The 14,302-nt window shown below is 37.4% G+C and overlaps 2 protein-coding genes across 3 annotated transcripts in view; both read right to left on the bottom strand.

Moving 5' to 3' along the window:
- The window catches only part of LOC136261496 (maternal embryonic leucine zipper kinase-like), a 30,998-nt gene extending 18,626 nt beyond the window's left edge, over window positions 1-12,372 (bottom strand). For both annotated transcript variants that reach the window (XM_066055502.1, XM_066055503.1), the window contains exons 1-4: window positions 12,233-12,372; window positions 9,728-9,814; window positions 4,422-4,471; window positions 1,326-1,361 (exon numbers count right to left, since the gene is read on the bottom strand). In XM_066055502.1, coding sequence (XP_065911574.1) covers window positions 1,326-1,361; window positions 4,422-4,471; window positions 9,728-9,812 — 171 coding nt within the window. In that variant the 5' untranslated portion in view covers window positions 9,813-9,814; window positions 12,233-12,372. The remainder of the gene's footprint in view (window positions 1-1,325; window positions 1,362-4,421; window positions 4,472-9,727; window positions 9,815-12,232) is intronic.
- LOC136261497 (52 kDa repressor of the inhibitor of the protein kinase-like) lies at window positions 5,183-7,544 on the bottom strand. Its single transcript, XM_066055504.1, has one exon. The coding sequence runs from the start codon at window positions 7,475-7,477 to the stop codon at window positions 5,432-5,434; it is 2,046 nt and encodes a 681-aa protein (XP_065911576.1). The 5' UTR covers window positions 7,478-7,544; the 3' UTR covers window positions 5,183-5,431.
- Window positions 12,373-14,302: the final 1,930 nt, after the last annotated feature.

Raw genomic sequence — 14,302 nt, 5'->3', positions numbered from 1 at the left:
ATGAATTGGCAACAAGCAAAATGCATGTTCTACCCCATCCCTACCAAGTGTAAGAATATGTCTGATGGCTGTATCAATGGATACATAAGTGACTCAAGTGAAGCTACATAGGTCCTTGGGAATACGACCATTGAAGCTAAATGAGAGAGTTCAACAATTAGCCACCACTTTCCTGTGAGTTTTTTTGGATTAACTCCAATGTGTATCTCAGGAGTAGCCACTTCTCAAAGGCCCTGCAACACAATAAGCTAATTCTATGGATTTAATGCTCTTCACAACATCCAGTTGCTCCATAGCTGAGATGATGTTCCTGTGTTCTGATTTGAGGTTCCCCTTAGGCCCATTTGAAAACCTTCTTGCTTGTTTGGATAGCTAACAAAATAATTTTGCCACTGGGCTGGTACCAAAGAAGTAGAGGTGTGCCAATAATCGGATCGGCTATTGGTTATCAGCTATATCAGATTTTGCATATTGGTATCAGATCAGTAACATGTATAAACAAGCAGCAGATACAGATATACATAAACATCTATTTTTGAGCACTTGTGCTCTAATAATATCCTAGCAACACCTGTTTATGTCAACTGTTGATTAAAGTCCCACACTGTCACTTTATAACCAAATTTAGAGTGAAGTTAGAGAAAAGGTCTATGCTACCATATTGTATCAGTTTTGTTGATCGGCTTGGTAATATCATTTTATATCGGTTATCAAAATATCGGCTAAAAGTCATATAAATGCTCCTCTTCTGATAATGAACATGGTATTGTGATCCTGCCTGAGAGCCCTAAAATCCTTGGTGATGCTTGTGATGGGAGGTTCCAAAACAAGGTAATCTACCTATGGCTCCCATAGAGCAACTAAAAGTTTCAGTTAAATTATAAAAACCTCCCCATTGTAGGAAAACAAAAGAATCTGGAGCAGAGCAGATAGAGTGGGGAAAAGAGAACAGTAAATATAATCATGCTGCAAACAGAGACCAAATACATACATATGGTACAGACACATTGTATAGGATTATATTGATAGCATTTCATTCAGATGCCTTTGCCTACATACACCCTGGTCACCATAAGTGGTCACATAAATTTTTATTTCTGTAAATCAGAAGGAGCCAATTAATGTTTCAAAGCTGGTTACCTTAAAGAGTACATTGCCAAGCCTGCCTGGAATATATATAGCTGAATAAACAGCTCTTAATTGGTAGATGCTGTCTTCCCTGGTAAATGTCAATACAAAAAAGTATCTTAGAAGTAAACTACTTACAAACACACACATAAAGTAAGATGACCAATGTACATTACAATATACACATATTAAATTACCCCTAACTGAACTTTGTCCATTATCTTGATAGCAACCTGTGTATGATGTACAAGATGTCCTGAATACAAGCATTTATGAGTGGCATGCAAGTTGTATACAAAATCTTATTAGCTACAGTGCAGTAACTACAGTGCACAATATTAGGTAGTGTGTTATGCGGCCAAGAAAAGCTGGGGTGCCACACTAATAATAACAAATAGTCAAATAAACTATACAGTAAATATAACCACACAAAAACAGCCAAGCTGTGAAAAAATGCTGCGGCCTTAAAAAGCCTGGGTGAAAAAAGTTGTGAAATCAAAGTTGACGGCCAAGAAATGGCTGCAATGATGTTAATGCTAATAAATTTTTAACAATGCACACAGCCATTATTAAAATTTTTAGCATTAACATCATTGCAACCATTTCTTGGCTGCCACCTTTGATTTTGCAATTTTTTTCACCCAGGATTTTTAAGGCCGCACCATTTTTCACAGCTTGGTTGTTTTTGTGTGGGTTTCACTTTTTTTTGTACTGTATAAGACCCCAAAACCAGCCTATGGCTGACTTCGAGGTTTTGTTTTTACTCACATTTCTTCCTTTCTATGCAGACATATTGACGATTAGGCCACATAAACTTAATTAGTAGTTTCTCATCCTCCTGTACTTAAAATAGCAGTGTGGGAGGGCAGATTTTAATCTTATTTTTTACTAACTAGATAGCTGAATTAGTTAGCTAGAATGACTAAAAATGCAATTTTCTTAGACTGTTCTAGCAAGGTACCAACTATAAAAGGTGCTAATTGGCCTCCCTTAGCCACCAGTGGTGCACAAAATCCTTGATGAGGTAAGAAAAACAGTGATGCGGGCGGGGATGAAAAACTAATAATTAAGTTATGTGGCCTTATTGAAGGCAGTGTATTTTGCATTGTATGATTTAATTCAATGTTTGATATTATTATTGTAATACTCTAATAGAGCGCACATTTTTGAGGACTTCTAATAGAACATACATAGAATGTTCTAGAACAATCTAGAACTTCTATTTGTAGATCTATGAAATTACAAACGTTTGAGAAATTACATTTATAAAACAGAAATTAAGTGAGGTGATCAGCCAAGGTAGCAGTGATTCAGTGGTTAAGGATGCAAGTGTTAGGTAAGGAGGTCCCTGGTTTGAACTCTGGTAAGGTTTTTCTCAACATTTTTTTTTACTCCGTGGTAACTGCTCTATTAAAGTATCTTGATCCCACGATTTTACACTTGTTTGGTTTTTGCTTTACAACTTTGTCACTGTAACTCTATTGCTATTCAAACTATCAAAAGGCACTGCTATGATGATCAGCCTATCTACACACCAATTTCCAAGTTATTCCTATACTCGGTTTACCCTGTAGCCATGACAGAAGTTTGATTTTTTTAGATGAATAAACGCTCATAACTCTTTGGATATTTCTCAGATTCACAGCAAACTTGGTACGTGAATCCACCATTACACGCTCTTCATTCGTGCCAATGATCAAGGAAATCGAGTTACACATTTGTGTTTTATAGCAATTTTTGCCAAGTATGCGAAAATAAGTCGAAGCCTCCATAGCCCCCCGTACGAAGAAAAAACAAAGAAATTAAAATGAAACTTTGAACACCCATATCTCACAAATGGCTGTTGCGAATTTATTCAAATTTGCTGTGCGGTCTACCCTACCTAGTGGACAGCTATGATGCAAAAATGGTCATGGAGCTATGCACACGTGAAAAAGCTGTTTTCTTTCTTCCTGTCAATATACTCATGGTGTGGTGCGCCAGCTTTCTTGGCTGTTGTAACTTCTGTCTTCCATAAACATTATTTTGTATTTGTAGATTAAAAAATGTGAGCAAAAACAAGCCTCCAGCCCTGCTTTTGGCCAGGTTTTGGTACAAAAAGAAGCAAAACCCATGCAAAAAAGGTGCAGCCTTTGGGTGAAAAGGTTGTGAAATTAAAGTTGGTAGCCAAGAAATGACCGTAATAATGTTTATGCTAATCAATTTAATGCCATAACAATGTTAATTATTGGCATTAACATCACTGCAGCTATTTCTTAATTGCATGGCCACCAGTCCCGCCACCTTTGATTTCACACTTTTCCACCCAGGATATTTAAGGTTACATTTTTACACAGTTTTCTGAAAAGCTGCACTGCCTGTGGACTGACCAGTATAAAGTGATAAAGCATATCTCAGATTTTGTATATATATAGCATTACATTAACACATGCAGTAGAAGACACCAAGTAGAAAACTGACTTTGAACATTTAAAAAAACATGTTCACAGGAAACTTAGTTAGTATTCTTCACAGCTCAGTTGCTTTCATGGGTACTCTTTTTAACAGCCAAGCATATTGAGCCATTCTAGAACTTCAGTGGAGCATGTCACGCCAACACTTGAAATTGTCATACACAGATCTCTAGACGGCATGTGGGAAATATAGGTTCCATTAATTAGTACTGCAAATGCTGCTGTATATTATTGTAGGCCACATTTTAGACCATGTAAATACAGCTGTTACCCTTAGCAACCAGTAACATGAGGATGTGTGCATCAACTATTTGTCTATTTATACTTATCCAATGATATCACCATCAGACAGGATATATGCCATATCCAATGAGTCCAAATAGAAAACTGTGTGTAACAATTTCAAGTGATAGATTTGACATGCTCCATTGTAGTTTCTAGAATGCTGACTTGTTTGACTCTTGTTCATTGGTATTTTCAGTGATCTCTGTTTCCTAATTTTATTTTTTATAAGATGAACATAGCTAGTGGCTTATTCCAGTTTTTAAAGTACTTTTACTGGTTTAATATTCACTAGTGGACCTATACTTTCCAAAGTAACTTCTAAAGTTTCTTTTGAGGTTGGGGGTGCTAAGTTGGTGTTTAGGTGAGTGTTCTTGGCCAAAATCTCTATTATCAACCACTACCATGGTCCATGACAAGTGTCTATTGGTAGCATGCAAGTTGTTAATACCTACACAAAGGCTTATCGGCTACATCATAACTACAGTGCAGAATATAATACACATGGAGATGTTTGCAGTTATGGTAACACAGTACCACAATACAAACATTCCTAACCTTTACACCAGTTAACTTATGAATGGCAGCCTTAACCTTAGCAAATCCACCTGTGTGGGAATGAAATACCGCATATACATATGCTGAGATAGTGTGGTATATATAGTGTAGCACTTATCAACATCAATGGTCATGTGCAATTTAAATACTGTACATTAAATCCAGTGGCAGATCTAGATGGGTTTCTGTGGTTTTGACAGAAACCCCCTTTTATATTATATCAATGGCGGCCTAACTAGCTTCATTATTGTTGTATTGACAATTTGTCATAGCAAACAACTATATACCACTGTATTTCAGTAGCATGCATGCAATTGCACTTAATTAACACCATTTATAGCTATTAAATCCTCAGCAACGCTTTAATATTCATCTCCCACTGTATTAAAGACGATTGAGATACTCTAATAGAGCAGTCCAGTAACTACTCTAATAGAGCAATCAAAGCTACAACTTAGTTACAAATTTGCGCTACAGTTAGCTATAGTATTTCAGGGCCGTAGGCAGACCTTTAGGTTGGTAGGTTCTTTTGAAGAAAAAGTGGACCTTTTAGTGTGACGCTGAGGGTGTGCGAAGCACACAAAACTAGTGGGGTCTGGGGGCATGCTCCCCCAGGAAATTAAAAAAAAATTCATGCTGAAAGACTGAATTTGAGCCACTAAAATAGCACAATTATTTACTAATTCTGCACCATAATTATGCATATGGTGTGATATGGTGTGCGAAAACTAGGGGGGTCTGGGGGCATGCCCCCCCAGGAAATTTTTTAAGGAATACATGCTAAAAGACTGAATTTGGTGACATTTCAGCCACTAAAATAGCACGATTTTTACTGATGTGTCAATTCTGTACCATATGCATTGCAACAAGGGACTATGTAGTTATACACATAATATTATCATGATAAAGAATTTGTACACTATAAAAGTGTTAATTGTTATCGCTATTAAACTGTAAGTGGTTTAAAAAAATGTTACAAGTGCCAAATCATAATAATAATTATGTGAATTTCAGGGCAGTGAATCCAGCTCAAGTCTACGTGGATGTTGTGTGGCAAAAGTATCTACTACACTGTCAAGATCTATTGGAGTGTCATAGTGTATATGCATTAATGCCAAATGGGAGAGCCGATCTTTTCCCATTGATGCCCTTAGAAAATTATTTAAACGCCTCAATCCACTTGCACTCCTCTCACATTCGCAGGATGTTACTGGAATGGTACAAGCAATCTGTAAAAGTACAAATATGTTGGGAAACATATCCTTGTCACACTCCTTTAGTGCTTCTCCAGCTGATGATGGTCTTTCTCTGGTTTTCTTACCAGTATAGCGATTTTTCCAACGCTTAAGTTCCATTTGGAATAGTTCTGGGGATGGAAGATCTGCACTGTATTTGGAAACAGCTGTTTCAAGGTTAATATTCTTTCTGCAAAGAATAGATGGCACAAGCCCTAACAGCATAATAGCAGTAACAGATGAATCACAGAACTGCTGGTCCAAGAAAGAAATTATGTGGTCCAGCAGTGGTATTGCTACATTCCTTTGAAAGTATTTACAAGGATTATCTGCTGTAGCATTGCTACGATGCTTCTGCCTAGAGGCAATGCGTGGCATTTGAATGGTGCAATCTACTTTTTCTGCAACTCTTTTGCTGTGTTCAAATATCTTAGCAAACCCAGAGTCAACATTTTTCCACTCAAGGCTGTAAGTTTTGGTAATCTCTGTAATTTCTTCATGAGCTTCAATAATATCAAGTGTACGTTTCTGTAGCTTTACTGTGATACCAGCTAAGTGTGAGAGATATTGGTAAGTTGTAAGAAAGACTACAATAAATTCAAAGCTGATGATTCCTGCTAGCAGTTGTTGTGCATCACTACGGCTTGTTGTACCCCAATCTGAATAGGTGGTGCCATACTTTTCCATGTGCCGTTTGTAGCCGATCAGCTCCAAAGCCTCAGTAATGAACACATATGCCTGATAGAAGTGTTGATAAGCACTCTGCCGTTCTGCCCATCTGGTCCTGCAAACATCCAACAAGGGTTTTCTTCTTGTCTCATCAACCACATTTTGCCTTATAATGAGTTCTAAAACACCCATTCGCTTTGGACTGTACAGAAAAAACTTACTGCAGCTTTGCATCCGATCAAGAACATTGCGTACTTGTGGTAATTTACAACTTTTGCTGATAACTAAATTAAGACAATGGCCATTACAATGTACATACGTAGCTAATGGGGCTGCCTGCTTAATACGTGCTTGAACACCTACCGAATCTGAAGCCATGTTGCTAGCACCATCATACCCCTGACCATGCATGTTTGATGCTGGAATTTGGTTCTTACTTAAGAAGCCTAATATGACTGCAGAAATTGCCTCACCTGTTATTCTTACTAAGGTCAGAAATGCCAAAAATTCTTCCCTGATTGTATTCTGCTTATGATCAAAAAATCTGACACATAAAGCTAGGTACTCCACATTGTGGGATGTTACCTCATCTGCCAGAATAGCATAAAATGGAGATGCATTGACATCATCTACTATGCCTTGGAATATTTGCTCACCTATAACCTCAATCAAATCATTCTGACTTTGAGGAGAGATGTATGTTGCATTTCTCATTGCAGGAGTTTCCAGATGTTTCCTTAATATATCATCATTTGTAGCTAGCAATTTTAGTAGAGCAAGAAAATTTCCTGGATTACCTGGTGTTTCAGGTTTCTCTGCATCTCCTCGCAAGGCTATGCACTGTTTGCCACAAAACAGCACAGCGCTAGCCAAAGATTTCAGAATGCTACGGTTGCGTTCGATATTTGCAGCTTTGCGAGCATCTACCTGAGATGTGATGGAGACATCCGGATGCTCAACATTATATTTGAAGCTATCAGCCAGTTCCATGCACTTTTGATGATACAAAGAATTTTCATGCTCCTTAGCCTTTTCACTTTTTTTGTTCCACGCATGGAATGGCTTGTTAACAAAGCTTCCTTTGGACAAATCAGTGCAGAAAATGGCACATATGATGCAGAATACTCCATCAACCTGCTCACTGTACACCATCCAAGGATGCAGTGAAAGCCATGCAGGTTTGAAACTGCGATTGCAACCACCAACATGCTGTGTTGGAAATGCATGGTCCTTGTGTGTAATTTTATGGTTTGTAAGCAATTCATACTTTTCAGCCACCATCAGCGAGTGCACTGCAGCAGAAAAATCAGCAGGTGACGTAGCCTTAGAATAGATTATGCCAATGTCCATTTGGACAAGGCTTGGTGTTTTGCTAGGTTGTGGCACATCAGTTGCTTTCACCATTTGAGACTCAGAAGCTGATGATGATGCAGGGGTAAGTAGTGATGGTGGAGTATAGCTACTGGTAATATCTTCAACCGGATTTAAAATGACTTCCGTTCCTATAATAGATTAGAAGAATGATTTATTGTGAGCCATCAGTTTCATACTACGTATTACGTACTCATACTATACATTACACTGTATTTCTACTATACATGGTATACTGAGTTGATAATTTAATGACAATTAAAATTATTAGCACAATCTATTGTTTATATGTTGTGCATTGAATTACAGCATCCTGGAATAATCAGTAACTGACAGTCTGTTGTATAGTAGATAACTGACAGGCACAAGCCACGCCACGTTTGCATGAGCACAGTAGAATCATTTTACACTCAAAACTGGGTAATTTAATACTTGCATTTACGAGAATTAGAATGTTTATCTACTATCTATTCACTATAGCAAGCTAGCTATATAGCTAGCTAGCTATATTACCAGAAGGTAAGGAGGGAGTAGAGCTGGTCAAAACATCTTCAGCGGAATCGTCGTCAGAATTACTATCAATTGCAATCACCTCTTCTTCAAATACCTTGCTCTTCTTCGCAAAAAGTTTATCTAGTCGCTGACAGGAAGAAGCTGACCGCTTCCTCTCACGCTCTTTCTGTTTCGCGCGTCCCATCACTGTTGTTTACATAAGGTGTTAAATCACGTGTATAATGTAAAACCACAATCGATTGTTATCAGCTTTAGCGATTTGGGGATAAAGTACGTGGACTTTAAGGAATCGATTCCAGTTTGCTGTAGACTTATATGGACTTGGAATTGTGGACCTTTTTACTGAAATTGTGGACCTTTTTCCCAAGAGGGCGGTTCGTCCGAACCTACCGAACCCCCCTTGGCTACGGGCCTGTTATTTACAGTTTAAAGCATTTGGATTTATTGCAATTTGTTAACTAAAAATAGTCTAAAATTCGATCTCAGAGCTTCTTAAATCTCAAAAATGTCTGGAGAAATGTCATCATATGCCTTATTTTCAGCTATACCAATTTTCAGAAACCCCCATTTAACAATACTAAATCTGTCACTGAAATCTATTATAATCACTTACTATCAGAGAATTAGGGTGCATGGAGTGTATAAACACAAAAGGAAGAACCAACATTCACATGAAAATAAGGATCAGCATGAAATGCTTGGAGCATCACTTAACAGTACAACTACTTTTGTACTTGACATTCACAACATGTAAGTTACTTACAGAGCTAATACTGTGAACAAAAACTACTAAAATTACAACTTCCCTTGGTAGGAAATCTATGAAATCTTTATCTAATTGAATTACCTATTGTTTAAATATCAATGATTTAGCTACATAGTAATGTGAAAACCAATCATATATGCTGTACCAAGCGTGCTTCAAGATCCTAGAGCAGCCATATACATGCAATGTTCTGCAACTAATATGAAGTAAAATTAGTACAAACGTCTCTTAAAATCTACTTTTTCTTTTGTTTACTTGTAGGAAATACAAAAGATAGCCACCAGTATATACAAATACAAAAGAACTGATATCTAATCCAAAACAGCCAAGCTGTGAAAAGGGTGTAGCCTTCCAAAAATAGGCTAGTATGACAAAGATGCGATATCAATGGTGGTGGTCAAGAAATGGCTGCAATGATATTGTCACTTAATTTGTAATGTCACAAATTAAGTGACAGATATAATATCATTGTAGCCAACCACATTTGACATCACATCCTTTTCATACTACAATAGCCTATTTTTTGTAGGCTAGACACTTTTTCAGAGCTTGGCTGTTTTGGATTAGATTATTTATACAGCTTACATAATTATGTGGGCCAATCATAACCCATACTTGATGTGAACATATTGTATGCTACTTCACCTGTGGCAGAACCAATGACGTTCTTATAGTGTGCAGCCTTGCTTATACATTCTACTACAGATTGTGCACATGACCAAAGATTGAATGTGCATGTGTGCATTACTTACCAACCCCAAGAGTCTCCTCAAATTCATATCTATCTTCAATGGCAGAATAACGAGTCCTCTTGGCTCTAATTGCAGTCAATGCCATTGCTGTACACAAATTGAATAGTCGGTTAACAAACACAATGAAATTCACAGATCAAATGATACATATGTGGGACCACCATTGCCCACCAACAATAAAATTAATAAAACTGTAGCCTGTACATGTAGCTGAATAATAACCATGCAAGTGGGATACTAACACAGCTAAGGCATTGAAAAGAATTTTGCTTGAATAAAATGTCAACTAGTCTTGTTACTAGCCAACCATGTACTCAAGGTCATCTGTGACATTGGTCCAGATTCTTGGCCTTGTAGTATAAATGAATAATGTTTCCAGCCACATAAAGTAGTGCTGTTCACTGGTGTGACTAGCAAGCACCAATGTATGTATGAAAACATTCAATAACTAATTTTTACCAATCAGAGAAGAGTTACATACAAACAACAGCTGGGCTACAGGTTTTCACGTAAAGTACTACCTATATGCTTGTATGCACAAAAAATACAGCACTCATGCATAGGGCTGGGTGGTCTTTGAAACTATATCTAATACTATCACTTGGTCTCTTGACATGCCCTCCATGTGCTATATTTTCCATACACATGCATTGCGGTGCTTTAAGTAAAAATACATTCCTCCATAGTCACAAAACTTATGTAGATAAAGACACTTACAGGTGCACTTCACTAAACATGGTATACATTAGCAAACTATTGTTGGTATTTCCTGCATCTAAATATGGAACTGATTTTATGCAAGATGGATTCTAGCTATTACTATGAATAAAATCACATCTCTCTGTACTCACTGTGGGAGAGGACACTGTACATACATGTGCATAGTGCTGACTCCAGCTACATATTTGTGGTGTAGGTTGACATCAAACAGTAAGGTCAAAATGCCCAGGGTATCTACCCCTGTACAGGATACAGAGTCCCACATGTAACTGGAGCTCCAGTCAACTACATATCGGAGGTCATGTACTGTAGTAAGCACATCATCAATGTCATACATAGTTAGGCTTGAGTCCCCTACAGAAAGGGCCTATCAGTTAACTCAACCCATAGCTACCAATATTAAATTGTTAAATCCATCCTGAGAGAATAAAAAATATTATATGGAAATAGCTACAGCATTATTTTTTTTAAATCTTGACAGGCATAAACAAATCAAGAAATTTAAATTCACTGTGTAAACAACAGTATCACACCAATTTGAGTAATGCTACAACATAAAGATATCTTGTTATCTACCAATAAGTTTTGGAACATGCATGATACATTATAGTTAACATTATTGTGTCTATTGGTAGAGTTCAAAACACTAAATTACAAAATAAAGGGGTATATAGCCAATAGTGACAATGCACAGCAAAATGTGGCGGTATAGTTGTAGTATAAGTGGCAATTCCCCATCCAGAAGCCAAAGGATTTGTACAATTTTAAGGATTCAAGATGATATTGATTCTAAAAACGTAAGAAAAATCTAAGCTACCTGTTGCCAATCACCATATATGGTAGCCACCTTCACACTGCCAGTTAAAATGCAGGATCAAGAAATTTTATTGCTAAAATTTTACTATGATTGCTTTACTTAATTAAATAGCTGAGATCTGAAATATTTCCATCATATGCATGGCAACTAAATGATTGATGCATAGTCAAGGATTGATCTTGGTAACAGATAACTTTGATATTTACAGGGCATGATTTTAGGTTTCGCTGGAGAAAACTTCTTCACCTGTAAGAGCTTGATTGTCAACTGCAAATGTCCATATAGATTTTTGATTCACTGCACAAAGCCCCTTAATTGCTTGATCCTGCATGGTCAGAAGGTGCATGCTGATGAACAGGCAAAATCAACAACAGCTTCAAATCCCCAGCCAACAGAACTTATCGCCATCATATGACAGCCCTCTAGCTAGAGCTCTTAAGCTTGCTAAACCATGCTATAGATCATTATTATCTATCGCTAAACTGAGGCGAGACCTCATCCATCGGTAAAGCATACTAAATGAATAGATTTGTTTTCTTGTAAATCTACCACTTTTCCTCTTGGGTTTGCTTTCCTGGTTGATTTTCAGTGAAAATAATTACGTGAGAACATAATTGTGAGATGCCAGACGCGGATTTGGTTTATTATTTATTTAGGGTTTCTTTACAGCACAGGCGCTGAAGGTCTGTGGTAGGACACCTGGTCCTACAGCCTGTTTAAAGTTATTACAGACTGCGTCCGAGTTTCTACATAGATACTACGTAGTATCATAATCATGTAACATCTATGGTTTCTAGGTATTGTAACATGTACTTGCTATAAATACAGCACTATAAACAGAGTCAAGTCTAACCGATTAAAAATACTAAATGATCCTAGTTTCGAACGCAAGGTTTTGGTACCGGGAGAAAGGACTGACCGTGACGCATGACAGATATTCCGGCCCAGAATACTCATAAGGTACTCACCTTAGTCACCTCAACTGCTTTGAACAAAGAATCGAATCTGCCAGTGCAGTGAATAAGGATAGCTAATACCGGCTGAGCAACCAGCTAATAAAACTTGCAGTTTGTCAAAAGACAGTGCATCCTTACGTATAATTATTCCGTTGTTATATCCGGAAATCCGGTGCCCAATAATAATTTCAATTGTTTTTCAATGCATGAATCATACTCATCTATGCTTGCACACTGTCGACGAAATACTCTAATTGAACAGTCATTGTTGGTGTTCAGATAATAGAGCTTGTTCAGCAGGTTAAGATCTATTACGCACTGTCATGCCAACAATAGCTAAATTTCAAAGTTCATTGTTCAGAGGGAACGGGGGACCTCCAGGGGCGGATCTAGGATTTATAAAGGGGGGTCTGGGGGCATGCCCCCCCAGGAAATTTTTGAAAAATAGATGCTAAAATACTGCAATTTTGAGACATTTCCACATAAAATTCATAATATTTTCTACCTGTAGATATTTTATATACTGCCTTTAGATTATAGGTATGGCTCTCTAAAGCATTTTTTTAATGGAAAAGTTTGGGTAGGTTCAGACAACCAAGTACATGATGCACCCTCTCACAATTGTACAACACTGAATAGGTGCATGTTAGAATAATAATGTTGAACGTGGAAAATTTTGAAATTTAACAATACAAGATTGAATCTGAGAGCATTTTCAATGGAAATTGTGTAGCTAAATTAAGTATTGCCATACATTTTAACTACACAAGTAGATGAAGGAAGCCCTTTAAACAGACCAATGCACTTCATTGTATGTATAGGTGCAGGCAGATTTGGAAAAATTCCATAACAGAACCAACTATATGCTTCCAGTGAATGTTCTATTAGAGTAGTTAGCTGACTGCTCTATTAGAGTATCTCGATCTTGTACACCTCCAATGTTGATCCGGGTCCTTGTTGCATAAACTTTAGCATAAATCCACTGATAATACCTTGGAAAGATGTTTATAAGATGGACTTATGAGTATTTGTATTATTAGTGATCATATAATTATGCTAAGACAAGATTTCATTATAATACTCAGCATATTGATCAAGTAAAGCCTAATAGTGAAGGGGGGGGGGCTTCAGCCCCCAAAGCCCCCCCCCTCCCTGGATCCGCCCCTGACCTCCACTGTGATCCCAATTTCGCTAGATGTCTATAACTCACAGCAGGAACCAGACTAGATACACACTGCTTTTAGCTAGCTAATTTGGCAGCATATAAAAGTGAAAACTTATAGAGATCCATAAGTACCACCCTCGTGTGAATCAAATGATTGTTTGAACAGCTAATCAGAGCATTGATATCCCATGTATCAATAGATTAATATGAGAAGGGATATATGGAAATGCATGACGTGGAGTTAACTCTGTTACCTTGTAGCTATAGACCAGAGACTGAGGCAAAAATGAATGATTTTGTACGGACACTGAATCATAGTTATTTTATTTTCTGACTGAAGATGTATCTTGTACACCCAAGTGAAATAAATAGCGGAGATCTCTATCCCCATGCATGTGTGCAAATAATCATTAGCTACATGATCATAGTTCTCAATTCCTTAAATTAAGTTTTCAAAAACTGGACCCTGCACTACCCTAAACATCAAGATTCTAAATATTTCACATGCCACTATTTTCCAAAATTTGGTCATATATTTATAAATAAATTATAATTCCTCAACCCACCAGCAGATGGTAACAAGGTGTTGATCACCTTTTCCTGTCCACATTATCTTCCTTAATTGTACAAGCTATGATGATACAAGCGTTATATCACACAGTCACTATAATTTCACTACTCACTTGAAAACAATACAAAGTTGCAAATCTGAGGGGAACTGGTTGCATAACCGACATCAGTAGCACCAGAATAACCTGAAGTATACAGTAGTATCCCAGACCTTGTGAAATTTCCCTTCTTCCAACCCCCTCCCCCCAAAATGGTACAGTGCCGAAGGATTGCATCTGCATCAGTGATTGAGTGATAAAACAGCGAATGAAGTTTTGTGGGTAAATGGATGACTTCAGTTAGTTGCC

The sequence above is a fragment of the Dysidea avara genome, chromosome 7, assembly GCF_963678975.1.
Source record: "Dysidea avara chromosome 7, odDysAvar1.4, whole genome shotgun sequence".
NCBI lineage: Eukaryota > Metazoa > Porifera > Demospongiae > Dictyoceratida > Dysideidae > Dysidea > Dysidea avara.
The sequence above is the reverse complement of the archived record's forward strand: the minus strand, read 5'-3'. Positions and strand labels throughout refer to the sequence as shown.

Excerpts from the sequence above, each read along its gene's own strand:
- LOC136261497 (XM_066055504.1), bottom strand. The coding sequence starts at position 7,477 with ATGGTGTACAGTGAGCAGGTTGATGGAGTATTCTGCATCATATGTGCC.